The 17,468-nt window shown below is 36.1% G+C and overlaps 2 protein-coding genes across 4 annotated transcripts in view; one reads left to right on the top strand and one right to left on the bottom strand.

Annotated features, from left to right (window-relative positions):
- Positions 1 to 10,814, top strand: part of CCDC66 (coiled-coil domain containing 66) — a 47,762-nt gene extending 36,948 nt beyond the window's left edge. For both annotated transcript variants that reach the window (XM_023513571.1, XM_023513573.1), the window contains 8 exons: positions 1,725 to 1,886; positions 3,363 to 3,507; positions 3,930 to 4,067; positions 6,350 to 6,837; positions 7,420 to 7,460; positions 7,994 to 8,235; positions 8,431 to 8,558; positions 9,947 to 10,814. In XM_023513571.1, coding sequence (XP_023369339.1) covers positions 1,725 to 1,886; positions 3,363 to 3,507; positions 3,930 to 4,067; positions 6,350 to 6,837; positions 7,420 to 7,460; positions 7,994 to 8,235; positions 8,431 to 8,558; positions 9,947 to 10,033 — 1,431 coding nt within the window. In that variant the 3' untranslated portion in view covers positions 10,034 to 10,814. The remainder of the gene's footprint in view (positions 1 to 1,724; positions 1,887 to 3,362; positions 3,508 to 3,929; positions 4,068 to 6,349; positions 6,838 to 7,419; positions 7,461 to 7,993; positions 8,236 to 8,430; positions 8,559 to 9,946) is intronic.
- A 246-nt stretch (positions 10,815 to 11,060) lies between these two features.
- Positions 11,061 to 17,468, bottom strand: part of FAM208A (family with sequence similarity 208 member A) — a 56,503-nt gene continuing 50,095 nt past the window's right edge. For both annotated transcript variants that reach the window (XM_012806159.2, XM_023513569.1), the window contains exons 19-24: positions 16,600 to 16,722; positions 15,703 to 15,862; positions 15,146 to 15,254; positions 13,062 to 13,240; positions 12,690 to 12,854; positions 11,061 to 12,054 (exon numbers count right to left, since the gene is read on the bottom strand). In XM_012806159.2, the coding sequence (XP_012661613.1) occupies positions 11,999 to 12,054; positions 12,690 to 12,854; positions 13,062 to 13,240; positions 15,146 to 15,254; positions 15,703 to 15,862; positions 16,600 to 16,722 (792 nt within the window). In that variant the 3' untranslated portion in view covers positions 11,061 to 11,998. The remainder of the gene's footprint in view (positions 12,055 to 12,689; positions 12,855 to 13,061; positions 13,241 to 15,145; positions 15,255 to 15,702; positions 15,863 to 16,599; positions 16,723 to 17,468) is intronic.

The following is a 17,468-nucleotide window of genomic DNA, read 5'->3' as shown; positions in this document are numbered from 1 at the left end:
AAAAAAAAAAAAAAAAAAAAATATATATATATATATATATATGAATATGTATACACATAAGTTGAATGAATTTGTACTCTCTCAAGTTAGTATTGGATGTTTTTTCATCAATTTATTTTTTTCTGCGTTCTGCTCAGGATGAGAATTAGTTATTTAAAAGGAAACTATATAGGGGCTTGAAGTAGAATTATGATAAAGAAATCTAACAGGGCTGGTATAGTGGCTCACACCTGTAATTCTAGCATTCTGGGAGGCCAAGGCAGGCAGATCATTTGAGCTTAGGAGTTTGAGGCTAGCCTGAGCAAGAGCAAGACCTCCATCTCTACTGAAAATAGAAAGATTAGCTGGGTGTTGTGGGTGGGTGCCGTAGTCCCAGCTACTAAGGAGGCTGACCCCAAGAATTTGAGGTTGCTGTGAGCTATGAAGTTACAGCACTCTATTGGGGGCAAGAAAGTGAGACTCTGTCTCAAAAAAAAAAATCTAGCAGATTAAGAGAGGCTAATATTAAAACTCCAATTTGAGTCAAATACAAAAGGGACTTAAACATCTAAATAATTCTTTAAAATCTTTGTTGTTTGATTAATTTGGCATAATGTTACAGTTACATCAGCGAGCAGACATTTATAGAGCAGCTGTGACTTATCAGGCAGTGTGCTAAGCCCTAAGCTTATTTCTTCAGTTGTTTTTCTTTTCACTTTCTTTTTTTTTTTTTTTTGGAGACAGAGTCTCACTTTGTTGCCTTCAGTAGAGTGCCATGGTGTCATAGCTCACAGCAACCTCAAACTCTTGGGCTCAAGTGATTCTCTTGTGGCAGCCTCCCAAGTAGCTAGGACTATAGGTGTCCGCCACAACAGCCAGATATTTTTAGAGACAACATCTCACTCTGGCTCAGGCTGGCCTTGAACCTGTGAGCACAGGCAATCTCCCCGCCTCAACCTCCCAAGTGCAGGATTACAGGCATTCAGTTGTTTTTCTATCATTTCTTCTAACAGCCCTCCTGAGATTAAAAAAAAAAATGTACTTAAAGTTTTAAATAGGAAGTTTATTAAAAAAAGAGAGAGAGAAAAGGTTGTAGAACTTGACAGGACAAGTGGGAGATGGGAGAAATGCATCAGAAATTTGATATTTTCATTTTATTCAGATACATAATAACATAACATTTTCTGTATACTGATAAAACTTCTCTTTTTCTTTTTTATAGGCAGGGTATCACTTTGTTGCTTGGAATAGAGTTCAGTGGCATCAGCATAGCTCACAGCAACCTCACACTCCTGGGCTCAAGTAATTCTCTCACCTCAGCCTCCCAAGTAGCTGGGACTATAGGCACATGCCACCATACCTGGCCAATTTTTCTATTCCTTTGTAGAGACAGGGGTCTTGCTCTTGTTTTAGGCTGGTCTTGAACTTCTGATGTCAAGTGATCCTTCTGCCTTATGCTCCCAAAGTACTAGGATTACAGACATGACCCACCATGCCTGACAATGATAAAATTTCTTTTAATTTCTTTAATTTCATTTTTAGTTTTTATTGAGATGGGATCTCACTGTATTGCCCAGTGAGCTCCAAAAGGGTGGGGACTTTGCCTCTTAAACTCCTAGTCTCAAGCTGTCCTCTGGCCTCAGCCTCCCAAAGTAGTGGGATTAGACATGAGCCACTGTGCCCAGCCTGAATGCTGCTTCATGGATTTTTATTTCTGACAATGATTTATGTGATTGGTTGACTAGAAAGCCATCACTGCTCAAGTAGAAGAGAAGCGCAGGAAGAAGCAACAGGAAGAAGAGCAAAGAAAGAAGGAAGAACAAGAAGAGGAGCGTCGCTTAGCACGAGAACGAGAAAAGATGCAGAAGCAGTATGAAGAAGATATTCTTAAGCAAAAACAAAAGGAAGTAGGTATTTCTATTCTAACTGTAACATTTTAGAGTAAAATAGATACTTTTAAAGGAAAAATAACCAGAAGTTGTACGTTTGTATGCGTTTTAAAGAAGATTGAGATTTCATTATTTCACATTATAGTTTACAAATGCTATGTGGGTTTGGCTTGGACTTTTTCTTTTTGTTAAAGCAGGTCAAGGTGAGTTGTAGCACAAAGCAAAAGCTACCCATATGATGTGCTTGATCTTTATCTACTACTAGATACTAGGGGTTATCTGTGCTTTATTTCTATGCAATTTTGTAATTTTTCTAGTTTCTTTAATTTGTGAACAGGAGCATATTATTTCCAGAGTGACTTGAGATTCATGATACAATTTGTGGTCATATTATGTTTCCTATGTGCTAAACAGGAAACGAGAGTAGACACCTGGTTGTCTAAGAAAAGCTCTGTAATAACTGCTATAGACAAGATGGGGATGGTGATGTCAAGTGCCATATCTGGGTTGACCTGACAAAGACATTCATTTGCTAAAGATTAAAAGGTTTAAAGAGTACCGCACAGAGTCTGCATTTTCTTGCCTTTTCTCACTTGGCCATCTTCAGTCTAAAATTGTCTGGTAAAGGGACACATGGTCTTGGTTCCAATTTCCTTAAGTTGAATAGGCTAAGCCAACTACCCCATGTTTTTTTGTCTTGTTTTGTTTTTGAGACAGTCTCACTTTGTAGTCCTTGGTAGAGTGCTGTAGTGTCACAGCTCACAGCAAACTCAAACTCTTGGGCTCAAGCAATTCTCTTGTCTCAGCCTCCCGAGTAGCTGGGACTACAGGCACCCACCACACTGTCAGGCTATTTTTCAGAGATGGGGGTTTGCTCTTCCTCAGGCTGGTCTCAAACTTGTGAATTCAGGCAATACACTCACCTAGGCCTTCCAGAGTGCTAGGATTACAGGCATGAGCCACTGCACCCGGCAACCCCATATGTTAACCATCTACACGAGGAAATCAATAAAGTACTATCATTTGCTAGAACTGTCAGAAGTAGCAGTAAGACTTGTATTTTACCTTTTAACATCAATTTTATTTTTTTTTATTTTGCAGTTTTTGGCCTGGGCTAGGTTTGAACCTGCCACTTCCAGTATATGGGGCCAGCGCCCTACTCCTTTGAGCCACAGGCGCCACCCAACATCTATTTTTAAATTTAATAGAATAGAATTGACCATCAGTTTTTAAAACATTGAAAATATTATTAGTATAAACTTGAAATGGGTAAGAAGAGTTCTTTTATTTGTGATTTAATGTAGCTGTAGAAAAAGATAAGCTCCAAAAGGGTGAAGACTTTGCCCTGTTGACTATTCTACCTGTAGTACCTACCTAGTCTCTGACATACAGGAGAAAATTAGAAAATATTTACCAAGAAGAGAATAACAAAGTCTATATGTGTTTAATAATTATACTTATTAACTGTTGTACTTAATAATTTATTATTGATAGGAAATTATGACTCTTAAGACAAATGAGCTATTCCAGACAATGCAGCGAGCACAGGAACTGGCCCAGAGACTAAAACAAGAACAGAGAATCCGAGAATTGGCTCTCAAAGGACATGACACCTCTAAATTGATTAAAAATCTTGGCAGTAAGTGCTTATCGTATCTTTTGAAGATGATTTTAAGTAATTATTTTATACCTTTAATACATGTATTAACTAAATATTTTTAAAGGCATTTCAGACTTTAACTTTATAAGTAGAAATATTTATTTGGAAAGTTGCTTTAAAAATAGAACTAAATAATGTTATGTTTTTTGGTATCTTTTCACATCTTATATTGCTCATAGTAATCCTATGACACAAGTAAAATGTGAACTTCTGGGCCCATTTTTATTAAAAAGGTAGGTAACTTTCTGTAAGAAAATGTAGGTTGGCTTGTCTAAATTTTTACTGCCATGTTCATTCAGATTGATTAAATTAAAAGTCTTGTGACTAGTTGCTACTGTAGAAAATTTCTATTAATATTCCTTAATGTCATTTTTATCAGATAATTTATTTCTCATTGCCAGTTGATAAAATACAAGTGGAATATAATACATCCACTAACAATACTTCAGATTCAAGACATTACTCTGATGTCAGTGGTGAAATGAATTCATGTATCAATTCTGCGATTTCTCCTAAGAAGGATACTGGTGTACAAACAGGTATTTGTGTAGAATTGTGATTTAAAATTTAACTAATTAAAGCAATTTGAGTTAACGTCCATTTAAAGTTTAAAAATTAAATTTGAAGTTTTCAGTAGGCGATAACGGCTTTGTTGAGATACAAGTTTAATACCATAAAATTTATCCTTTATTTAAAAAGGTACAGTTCAGTGCTTTTTAGTATATTGAGAGTTGTGTAACCATCACAATTTTAGAACATTTTCATCATTCATGCTCTGTTTCCTCTCTCTGTCTTTGAATAATTCATCTGTTCTGGACATTTCATGTTAATTGCAGTTGTACCATTATGTGACCTTTTCTGGCTGGATTCTATCACTTAGCATGTTTTAAGGTTCATTCATGTTAGGGCATGTATCAGCACTTCATTCCTTTTTATCACTGAATATTCCATTGTGTGGATACAAATGACCACATTTGCCCATTCATTCATGACTTGATGGGCTTTTGGCTATTATGATTAGCCACTTTTTGGCCATGAATATGCTGCTGTGAACATTCATGTGTAAGTTTTTGCAAGGACATGTTTGTTTTCAGAGAGGAGTAGAATTGCTGATTCATATGGCAACTATTTAGCATTTCGCGAAACTACCAAACGATTCCCCAAAGTTGCTGTACCATTTTACTTTCCTATCAGCAGTGTATTGAGGGTTCTGGTTTCTGTGTATACTTGCTACACTTGTTACTTTAGTGGTTGTGAAGTAGTATCTTACACCTGGTTTTGATCTGAATTTCCCCAGTGACTGAGAATGAGGAACATCTGTTTATTTGTTGATTTAAAATTTTTCAGTATGTAGTAAATTAATATTCGTGTTGAGTATCATAGGTCTCCATGATCATGAGGCTCTTCAGCCCTCTACCTGTCTTGGAAATCTTTTTTTTTTTTTTTTAACTTATAGGAAATCAAAACTTGTTCACTTTTTAAACTAGTTACAAGTAGAGCCTTCTGTCAAGTGTTAGTCCTTAAGCATCTCGTGGTAACTTAAGAGACAAAAACCAATTTGGTTTGCTGTAGGTTAGGAGAGAATATTATCCAAGACACTCTGGAGTTGGGTAGCCACAAACCCAAAATCTTGTAAGGAAATTCTTTTTCTAACATATTCTGCCAATTAATTTTAGACTTTACTGTAATACCAAACCAGCCGTATCATATGATGTTGGTGTTAGTGACTGTGCAACATTGTAGGTATGCCTCATGACCCTCAAGTGCTTAAAAATGGTTAAGATGGAGGCTTGTATGAAATTGGAATCCTTGTGTACTGTTGGTGGAAACGTAAATCAGTGCAGCTGCTATACAAAATACGGCAGGGCCTCAAAAAATTAAAAGTAGAGGGTGGCGCCTGTGGCTCAGTGGAGTAGGACGCTGGCCCCATATGCTGGAGGTGGCGGGTTCAAATCCAGCCCCCAGCCAAAAACTGCAATAAATAAATACATAAATAAGTAAAAATCTATAGGATTGTGTTTAAAAAAAAAAATTTAAAAGTAGAATTACCCTTATGAAGCAATTCCACTTCTGGGTATGTACTCCAGAAAACTAGAAGTAGGTATTTGGGTATCTCTGTTAAAGACAAATTGTGGTGTATATTACACACAATGAAATATTTAGCATTTAAAAAGGAAGGAAATTCTGACATGTGCCACAACATGTATGAGCCTTAGGGACATTATGTTAGGTGAATAAGCCAGTCACAAAAAGATAAATGTGGGCCAGACATGGTGGCTTATGCCTATAATCCTAGCACCCTGGGAGGCTGAGGTGGGAAGATTGCTTGAGTTCAGGAGTTTGAAACCAGCCTGAGCAAGAGCAAAATCCCATCTCTACTAAAATTAGAAAACTAGCCAGGTGTTGTGGTGGGCACCTGTATGTAGTTCCAGTTACCTGGGAGGCTGGCACAGGCATCTCTTGAGCCCAGGAGATTCAGGTTGTGAGCTAGGCTGACATCAGTGGCACTCTAGCCTGGGCAACAGAGTGGGACTCTGTCTCAAAAACAGAAGAAAAAAAAAGTGACTCCATTTACATGAAGTATAGTAAATTGATAGAAACCGAAAACAGAATGGTGGTTGCTAGACAGGCTGGTGGTGGGAAATGGGGAGTTATTCTTTAATGGACATACAGAGTTTTAGTTTTGAAAACTAAGGAAAAGCAGTCTTAGGGCAGTAACTAATAAAATTACTTAATCTCTTTGGGGAAACATGGATAAAATGGTAGATTTCGTTACATTATTTTTTTTTTTTAAACAAATCACTTGGTGTTTTTTTTTAAGATGACCTAAATACGGGAGTATTCATCAATGCAGAATCACATGGTGGATCATTAATAGAGAAGGAAATTATAAATTGCTCATCTCCCGGGATATCAGCAGAATTTTGTGGGAAGTTTAATACTAAGAAGAACAAGCAAGAACTAAGTCAGGATAAAGGAGCCAACTTAGAAAAAGAAAACAGTTGGTATAATGATCAGTGTAATCAGTACACAAGAACAGAGAAACAAACAAAACACATGAAGAAATACCATAAAAGGCCTGATTGGAACATAAATAAGCCACTCAAAAGGTATATTCCTGCATCAGAAAAGTACCCTAAACAACTTCAAAAGCAGAGAGAAGAAAAAAAAGTAAGAAGACAAATGGAACTGCTTCATTTGGTAGAAAGAAATAATCCTGGACACCTCTCTCGAGGCATGTCACCAGAAGTTCTTTATTCATCTCATCAGGAAACTGAGTCAAAGTACAGGTGGCATCTAGTCAAAAAGGTAAAGCTCTTTTGTCTTAAAAAAGACATTTCTAAGTAGGCTGAGTGTTGATGTTTCTAGATTCAAAACACAGTTCCCCCTGTACATGTTTTGATAAGGCAGTTTACATAAGAGTTAATAGAAATTTGCTTTAGGTTTTTGTTAGGGATCAGCAAACTACAGCCTATGGGCAAAATCTACTTTGCTGCCTATTTTTGTAAATAAAGTTTTATACAACACAGCCACACTGTCTATATAGCTGGTTTCATGCTGTTAACAGACAGCAGAGTTTTATAGAACAGTGGAGACCATATGGCCCTCCAAAAAGGAGGAAAATTTAACTTAAAACTTCTGTAGGATGAGTGCTACTCGTTATTAAAATATCCATTTAAAATGCTTGTTTATAGTCAGTCCAGAGGATAATTTGGGAGATTGGGAATTCTAGGATTAGTCTAAAATAATACATTTCTGTTCCATTGTACACTGGTATTCAAATATTAGCTCAAATTATTTCAACAAGTAACCACTGAAAATATTGGTGGGGATATGTGGAAATGATGAAAATTCCTCTTTGGGTTTGATTTGTTTTTATCTGTCTTTTAGGAGGAAGAGCCTCTGAAAATTAACTTACCCAGCAAGGAAAGGTACGCTACCAGATTAGTTAGTGGTATGTGGGACAAAAGTACAAAATATCTGCTCAATATGATTGTACCACTGCACTCCAGCCTGGGCAAAAGACCCTGTCCCTTGGGAAAAAAAAAAAAAAGAAACCTCAAAATTCAAAGATCTAAGTGGTATTAGGCAGATGTATATGAAGATAGTAATAGGAAAGGGTGTTCTGGGTGAAGGGTAGAGGTTTTAAAGGATGGGGTGCCACTTTTACTGGAGCTTGAAGGCTAAATTGGATGGAATGTGGGCATTTCCCATTTGACTTAAGTGGTATTGGTTTTCCAGGGGATAAGGACAAGTTCCTATATGAGCTAGTACTAGTAAAAACACAAATTATTCCCATTCTGTTATCCTACAGTAACTTTCCATAAAATAAATAGAACTTGAGCTTCAATACTTAATATTCCTTAAAGTGTTAGAGGTCTATTTAGCATAAATTGAAATGTGATTATTAAAGAGATAATTTTTGAATTAAAGCTTCTTAGTCCATTTTTTTTTTTTTAAATAGGTCTCAATCATCACCAATTCCAGCAGTGAAAAACAGAACCCAACAAACTCAGGGTAATACTTTACCCTTACCAGTAAAAAACAGTAGCATTGACAGAGAGAATCCAGTCTCAGGAGACAGTCAAACAGAACCATCATCCCATTTTATTCCCTATGTACGAACAAAAGAAATCTATTACCTTGATCCAGATGCTCCATTGTCTAGGCCTTCAACAGATGACACTCAATACCCAAACGTACAAGGTAAATCTAAGTATTCTTACTCTAAAAATTGAACTTCCAAACTAGTGATTTCTGCCCTTTGTTCTGAAAAGTCTTACTAAGGGTTGCCTCAGGAGAGTTGGGAATAAATTTCTTAACGAACCCTTAGAATACCGTAGCATCTGGCTATTATCACTGTGAATGTATTTGACTTTTGTCACTTTCATCTGGCTTCAGATTGTGATCAAGAACAACTGCAGCTATTTGACTCTGACCATGTCAGGGATCCACTTCTTAATCCTAACTTGGTGAAAAACAGAGATAGACAGCAAGCAATCCTTAAGGGACTTTCAGAACTGAGACAGGTAAGAACTGTTCTTTATCACAGGATGGACTGAGTGGCTGTTTAATGTGGCTTCACTGCGCCCCAGTTTTTTTTGAGATAAGAGTCTTACTATGTCTTCCATCACAGTTCACAGCAACCTCCAACTCTCAGGCTTAATTCTCTTTTAGTCTCCCCAGTAACTGGGACTACAGGCGCCCACCACCATGCCTGGCTATTTTTTTTGTTGTCATTTAGCAAGCTAGGTTCAAACCCACCAGCCGTGGTGTATGGGGCTGATGCCTTGAGCTACACCTGCACCTCAGTTTTTAAGAAAAAAATGGGACTGTCACATTATCATCTTTAAGAATATGACATCACAAGACAATTCTAATATTAAGACAAATTTATTGAGTAAAAAATGCATACATTTGAATGGCAAAACATGATTAACATGGCCCTAAAATCAAAGACAAAAAATTCACAATTATGCTTAATGAATTCTTAGCAACACAGCCCATGCTTTTTAAAAATGTGTTTAAAAACAGAACATTTGTCTGTCTCAAAGACTAATTCAGTGTGAAATTATATGCATAACCAGACTTTTTCTCCCAGATCAATTATTGTGACTTCTCATTATCTTGCTGTTATAATAATAGGTAAAAATTACAGCTTTGGAGCTAAGTTAGTAACTTTGATAGTTTGCAATTTGATTCTGCAATTAGTTTTAATTCATTGTATACAAAGAGCTGTGCTGTTTAAGGAGTATCCTTTTCCATGTCCTGTCATTTACCAACACATTTAAAGGATGGGTACCACTTTTACTGGAGCTTAAAGGCTAAATTGGACGGAATGTGGGCATTTCCCATTTGTCTCTGGGGACAACCTCTGTATTTCACAATGTTGGTTCAGATAGTGCTTACCCCTTCTTTCCCTCCATCTAGAAAATTACTCATGTGAAAACAAAGTAATCTTAGGTTTTTAAATGCTAGTTTTTAAGTAATTCAGCCAAGTTTTTTTTTTTTTAATCTCTAGCTTAAACAGTAGTTGTGAGGGGTAAAGAGTGATATATATACATTTACCCAGCACTATAGTCTTATTTCAGTAGGGCTGTTGAATTAGATACCTCCTTAACATTTTAATTCACTAAGGTAAGATTAGTGCAGTCACCATTTTAAGAGCACTTCAAGGTGGGAATAAGGGAGGCCTTTATCTTATCCCTATAGGTATGAAAGTCTTTAAAAATATAATAATACCTACATAACATCCCAATGTCTAGTGATCTGTTGAATAATAAAACTTCAATGACACAGATTCCATCCTGAGCTTATTATATAGTATTTTCCACATAAATATAACTAGATCAACAGGACAGAAATGTGAATTTTCAAGTTGGCTGCACACCTTACTAACATATCAATGTGATTTCAGGGCCTTCTCCAGAAGCAAAAGGAATTGGAAACTAATCTCATGCCTTTAGCTGAAAATCAAGAAGAGAATTTTAGTTCTTCGTTTTAAATGTAGAAAACCAAATCCTTAACAATTTGTGTCTTCCAAATTATAAAATATGTTTGTGGCTCAGCTGTATTTCTTAATTAGCCTAGATTTTTTAAATGCTCATTAAAAACTTGTACATTATTTATAAGTGCTATACTTTATACAATAAAACAATTTTTGTGAAAGTCTGTATAAAAAAATTTCTGCTCTGTCACAATCTGGGTACGTAAGTGCTGTAATACTTTCTACTTACCTTATTATAGTTTGGAGTTCCTGCCCTGTTAACAATGCTCTTCCATACTTTTATGGAACTTACTGATTGAAATATCACTCATGCATTCTGTTCTACCAGCAGTACTTTTGAGGTACCTTACAAAAAATTCATTGCAGACTTCTAGGGGGTTTATGATGCTAATTTTTAAAAAACAGTAATAGGCAGTTGTTAAGATTTCCACTCTATCTAGTATCTAGTTAGAGCACTAATGTGCTTAATAAACTACTACTAAGACCACCAATTTTAAAATTTTTTAAATCTAAGTTTGTTCCACATTGTCCACTTTGATAGACAAAAACTGTCTTTTGAAATGTGATCCTTTCACAAGCACTGAAAATTATCAAATACTCTGAAAAAGTTACCTGAATTTTAGTGACAGGCAATTTTTACTTGGCTAAGCCTAAAGATAAAAAATAATGCTGCTTGATAGGAAGTTCTATATACATGGCTTACATTATCTAAATGAAAGTATACTGTTAGATAAATCTTGAGGTATTGAGCCAAAAATCCTATAAATATTTATTAACATCACTGGCTTATACCTGTGTAAAAACACTATACAAAAGCTTAAATCAAAATAAATAGTTGCTAATTAATTTCAGTAAAAGTTTTTTATCATCTGACATTGAGAAAAAAGACATTTTTCTTTATCATCCTTCTGTAAACATGTGATTTTACATACAAGACAGGCTTCAATTTGAAGCTCAAGTACAGGTGACATGTACAAATGTAAAACTCAAAAAAGTGCCAACATGAGATAATTCAAGTACAATATATGTTAAAATATATATTTATTTCAATTTTTAGATGCTTCAACTGTTACAGGCCATCATGATTTAAATAAAAGAAAAAAACATTTGGGAAAGGGCAAGAAACCTTTTTTTAGAAAATGAAATATAAATTGTTAATTCACTTTTAAGAAACAGAAAAAGTCCACAACAACTATTAAAAAAAATTAATTATTTCTCTTTCGAATATGGCCTGGAAGAATCACTTTTTCCCAAATTTAATGGAGATGGAGACTTCTCTCTATCCAAGCTTTGAGTATAAGCAGATAAAAAGTAATTTTCATTTTCTTGAGACTGACTTGATGAAAGGGCATATGGTGTCCCCAAAAATGTCTGATGAGTGAGAACATTAAAATGACTAAACTGATGGGACATATTTAATTGACTATGATAAACCTGAAAATTGCTATATGAATCTTGTTCTGTTGAATTGCTGTTCTCTCCTTCAGAGTATACTATATCAATAGGAGCGCTCTCTTCAGAATCAATTTGATTAGTCTTATCTTCTAATAAACCATTTTGCACGTCAACAGATGATTGTAACTCAGTTTGAATATTCATTTTTTGTTCTGTTCCACGTGATGCTTTGGTCTCTTTCGCCAGTATTTCTGAATGAAAATTGCTGTATACTTCTATTTGTGAGATTTCATCCCCTGAATCCAGAGACATATCCTCTTCATCCTTTTCATCGTTTTCTAAAAGAGCTACATTTAAAAACAAAAAGTCCTCCTCTATTGAAATACACAATTTGTTTAAGTTTTAAAATTATACACTACTCACACAATATAACGCGTCAGGGTCTGCAAGTCCACAATCCCTTAAAGCTTGGTCTTCTGCCACAAGTTCACTTAGTCACAACACTCACACTAGGTGTGAATGTCCAGATAATCCGATGCTAAAAGCTTCTGCGAAATGTGTTCACGTTTAATGTTGGGAAATCCCAACTCCCAGCTCCAAAGGGGTTAATGTCAAAACAGCATCTAAAGTTATACGGTAATTCAGTATTTGACAAGACAAATACAAAGTAAAATTTTTGACATCTAGCTTCACTGGATTACTAAAATGGTTAGCTCTATTGAATGCTCGATCATCTCTGCTTTTCATCAAAAACAAAAGTATGTCTTTCATTTTATATAAAACCTGGAACCAAAGCAGAGGCCATCTCACAAAAGACTAAAACTATGACAGCTCTACTGTCCTGAAATTAAATTGCCTTACACACACGAGACTTAGCAGCCTATTGCTAAATCTCTGTATCTGGTTTCCTGCTTTTTCCTTAGTATGACCCCTTTGCTAACATGTTATAGCAGCCAATAATGCTTCCATATTCTCAAAAAGAAAATGCATACTTCATAGTATGTATGGTCTATAGTTCAGACAGAAGTGCATAGTCTATAGTAACTAACAACTTTTATTGACTGGTATAATAAATGAGCCATTCTTGTGCATGCTAAAAGTACTAAGAACAATAAATAATGTCTTGAAACACTTTCCCTAAGGCTGTTTACACTGAGGTGAGTGGTTTCAAAACAGGCATTTTCATTATTTGGTAACAGGAAAACCATTCCTCTTTTTCTCTCTGCCCTAAAGAAAATGAAAACTACTGAAAAGTTACCTGACTGCGACTCAAGAGTCTCATTAGCACCAAGCTGTGGAAGGCTTTCTTCTGTAATTGAGTTGTGATAGCCCACAAGATTTTTAAAGTTTTGCATAAAGTCTTCAGCAGTTGCAACCACTATTCCGTTATCTGTATAACTGGAAAACATCTTGATGTTCTTCTCTTAAGAAAAAAAAAATTCATATATAAAACACTGAAAGTGTGAAGGAAGGATAAATGACAATGCCTGCCCTCAAGCCCTCACAAATCCTTTTCTTCCACATTTTCAGAATCATAGCTTAACACCACCCACCACAGCCCCATAAAATCCTTTTGTCCACACTCTTATATTAATAGTAAGAAAGCTTACAAGTGCTTTCTTTTCTTTACCTGTTAAAAAGACAATGTGTCGTTGCTGTATGTTCTGAGCCTGAAGTCTAATAAGGCAATCCAATTCTGGAGCACTTCGAGTTTGTGAATCACAATGGTGATATGACAAAATTTCAACCAGATGTTTCTTCTGATAGACATTCAGAAGTGTCAAGAGACTTAGAGCTTTAGCGTTCAATCTGCAAAATTAAGCAGTTCAGTATCTGGGTCTGCACTTCTAAAATTTAGTATGGACATTTTTGCTAGGGATTAAAACTCGATTTCTGACTCAGCGCCTATGGCTCAAGTGGCTAAGGCACCAGCCATATACACCTGGGTTGGCGGATTCGAATCCAGCCCAGGCCTGCCAAACAACGATGGCTGCAACCAGAAATAGCCAGGCCTTGTGATAGGCGCCTGCAGTCCTAGCTACTTGGGAGACTGAGGCAAGAGAATCACTTAAGCCCAGGAGTTGGAGGTTGCCATGAGCTGTGATGCCACAGCACTCTACCCAGGGTGATAGCTTGAGGCTCTGTTTAAAAAAAAAAAAAAAAAAACACTTAATTTCTCAACTGAGGCTACTAATAACAACTGCACTGCTTTAGCTCACTGCCTGATGTACGGATGATTCTTAGGAGAGAGGCTGAGTAAGAACTGTATAAGTCTAGATCAGTGGTTCTCAACCTTCCTAATGCTGCGATGTATTTTCATTGTTAGGAGTCGCAACCCACAGATTGAGAACCACTTGGTCTAGAGGTTTCTTGGTAATAGGGCTGTGGGCCAGCTTTTCAGGTTAGACTAAAATCTGAGTCATTCTATTTACTACATAAGAAATTAGTTACCTTTAGCTTTACTAATTTACTAACTTTAAGGTAGGACTCAAGAGCCAAAAATGTATAAATTTTTCCTTTAAAAACTGTAATACATTGTTGTCAGGAAGATGAGGTTACTGATAACTCTGGACAAGTCACACACCTTTGGGTCTCAGTGTTTGTTCTCTGTGTAAGACTCACCCTAAGCCTGCTTTATAGGCTTTAACCATGAACAAGTTTTAAATAAAAGTGAACTGCTACAAAAAGTTTAATACTTTAAAATTATCTAGTCTGAATTTTCTGTAGAGTATACCATGGGATGTTAATAGGTATTTCAAAATAAAAGTTTTGTGGTCTAAATTTAGAAAATGTTGATTGACACTGTAAAACCAAATTCTTTTTTTTTTTTTTTTTTTTTGAGACGGAGCCTCAAGCTATCCCCCTGGGTAGAGTGCCATGGCATCACACTCACAGCAACCTCCAACTCCTGGGCTCAAGCGAGTCTCCTGCCTCAGCCTCCCAAGTAGCTGGGACTACAGGCGTCTGCCACAACGCCTGGCCATTTTTTGGTTGCAGCCATCACTGTTTGGTGGGGCTGGGCTGGGGATTCGAACCCGCCACCTTAGGTGTATGTGGCTGGCGCCCTAGCCGCCTGAGCCACAGGCGCTGAGCCAAAAACCAAATTCTTAACTAGAGTTTCTCAGATCCTTTAATGCATAAATACATTTTAATTTACTAGTGGAGTTTCAAATTCATCTGATTACTTTAATCATTTTGTAGAATCTCTCAAGTGACTAGTGGGGATCCCACCCAGTTTTTCATTTTGAGAAGTGACTTCTAAGCATGTTATAAATTTTATATACATAAGTGAATGCCCTACTCACAAATCCTCATAAGGTCAAGGTTAATCCTTGCCCAAATGTGACTTTATTAGCTACCCAAGATAGTCCTCAACTGGAGGACGACCTATCTAATTGACATATTCAGGTCTGTTCAGGAAAAAAAATGCCAATCACTACATACTAATGATGATTCTAAACCTACGAGTGACAAAGATTGAACCAATTTTACCCATACATCTAACTAAGAACTGCACCAAACCTCTACTTAAAATATACTTTTTCCTCTTATAAAGGCTAGAATAATTCAGTATCTGTATTCCCTTATGGCTGGCTACAGACATCTGTGAAAACTGAGGAATGTCTATAATCTATAAATAACAGCAAAAGAAAGAAATCTTGTGAGCACAGTGTTAAAAGCAATAACCATTATAATTAATTTTCCAAATCTTACCTGCCTAGTTCCTTTAGTTTTTTCTGAAATTTACAGTGGACTTTCCATTGCCATTTTCCTTCTGGGGTACTAAGTTCTTCAAGGAATGTCAAAAAATTTTTAAGACTCTCTGTAGAGATAATGAAGATAATGAATTCATTTTAAATTCAATAAGTAACAGTCATTCCACAATTATGGAAGAAGTACTTGTTCATAATGTACAGAAACACCTACTTTCCTATGTACTATTTTCATTCTTCTTCTTTACCCTCAGAGAGATCTACGTATCTGTACAGCTCAATGAACATAACCACTACACACTAAAAAAAAAAAATTAAAAAATAAAATAGAATGTACTGATAACAATAACAAACCAGGCATGATCCAACTGCAGCAGGTACAGAGACTTGTTGACACCAAATTTAGGGTTATTTGTAAAGACTAAGAGAATGGTAAAGGAATTTGAAGTAATGAGAGCTCAGAAAAAGACTAAAACATACTAGTTTCCTGGGAATGGCAAAATAACATTAAAAAGCATAAGAGCAAAGTTTCATGCTCAAAAGCATGCATCATCTTACCAATTGTGACCACCTCTGGATTTAGAATTGATTCATCAGACACAATAAAACCACCAGACACAAACAATTCATTGTACGTATGATTTTTAACATCATCCAGGCTATCGACACCAGCAAAACTAACACAGGGGAGCTTCTTTAAAGTCACCAAGCCAGGTACCTGTTTAAATACCAAAATAAAAATAGAAATAAGGAAGGATAAGGGAATGAACTTATATAAACTCAAATGTGATATAACCCACAAGAAAAGTCTAACCAAGTGCACTATGGCTTACCTATACTAGTGCATTGCCTCTGGAAAGCCACACTCAAAAATAATATTCCCAACGTTGTTTCTCAATACACATGCATAAATCAATATTCATGCACTGGGACCTACCACGAACACTAAGGAGCTTACAATAGACTAGAAAACACAAAATGGACAAATGCCTGAACTTGTCTGTAACCTGTGAGTACAGTTAGTAATCAGGTGAGGGCAAGAGACTCGAACAGTCAGGCAAGGCTTTCAAGACCAGTGGGATGTGAGATAGGCTCACAAGACTGAGTAAGGTACCCCCAAGCTAAAGGAAAAGAGGGCTAGTTTGGCACAGAAAGGTTTCATACAAATGAAAAGAACAATATAAAGAAAGACAGCAGACCTGTCAGCATTCAAGGATTCGGTACTTTTATCAGTCTTAACTATTTGAATAGTAGGTAAGATCTGTGATATGTAGAAATTTAAAATTTTGTGGAGATACAAACTTGAATCTCACAAGTTAATTCATGAAAGGATCCTTGAAATTTTATCTTCTTTAATATTCATTTTAAGAACAAAAGCTTTAGAAATTTCATGTTACATTTAAAAATAAGAGAATTTTGAAAAACGACATAAATGAATGTAACTTAATAGTCTACCTTGTGAATGAAACCTGCAATGTCTTCATTTTGAATAATGATTAATAGTTTATCTAATTTTGATCTTCTTTCCAAAAACTGTTCTGGATGACATTCTGTATTGCCTAATTTGGTAAGATATTCCTGTTAAAGAAAAACAACTAAATCAACATTAAAAAGCTTTTTTTTAAAAAACACCAATTAACACCAAAAAGGTAATAAACTGACAAAACTTTAGTACTGATAAGCTTAACTACTACCAGGACACGCTTATCCATGAACTTCTTGTACTCTTGGGATACCTGAGACCATCAAATACACTCTTCTAAAGGTCAGAGCTTCACAATCAGTCAAAAGGTTAGTGCCATGCAATCAAAGCCAAGTAAATGCCAGTGGGTAACAAAAAGAAACAAAACAACAGATTAGCCCAAATTTTTTACTCAGGTTCCTTATTACCAGTAACTCAGAGCCCAGTCATGAACCACTCCCTAGCTCCTATTTTCCTTTCCTTTTCTCTCCAATAATATGGTTGCAAATAACCAAGGGTCTGCTTAGAAATGGGTATCTAAGCAGATACTTCTTTAGAGTTACAACACACTTTTATGACTCTGTAGCTTCTGTAACTCAAAACAGCTCAAAGAATATTAGTACAGAGCTTCAGCATGTACAGTGGTATTCACAAACTAATTTCTGTTCCATTTTGCTCTTCAAACAAAGTATACTCTCCCAACTAACACCTCCCTCCATTCTGGTGACATGGTACTACCTTTTACAGAACACCGTCCTTGCAGAGTTCCTTTCATTCTTTGCTCTGGTGGAATCCTGAACCCTGAAGTAAGTAAACTGCAGGATCCTGGAGGACACATTTCTCATATCACAGATACAGGAAA

This window comes from Otolemur garnettii, unplaced genomic scaffold (genome assembly GCF_000181295.1).
Source record: "Otolemur garnettii isolate 467f Iridium unplaced genomic scaffold, OtoGar3 scaffold00002, whole genome shotgun sequence".
NCBI lineage: Eukaryota > Metazoa > Chordata > Mammalia > Primates > Galagidae > Otolemur > Otolemur garnettii.
This window is presented reverse-complemented; position numbering and strand designations above follow the sequence as displayed.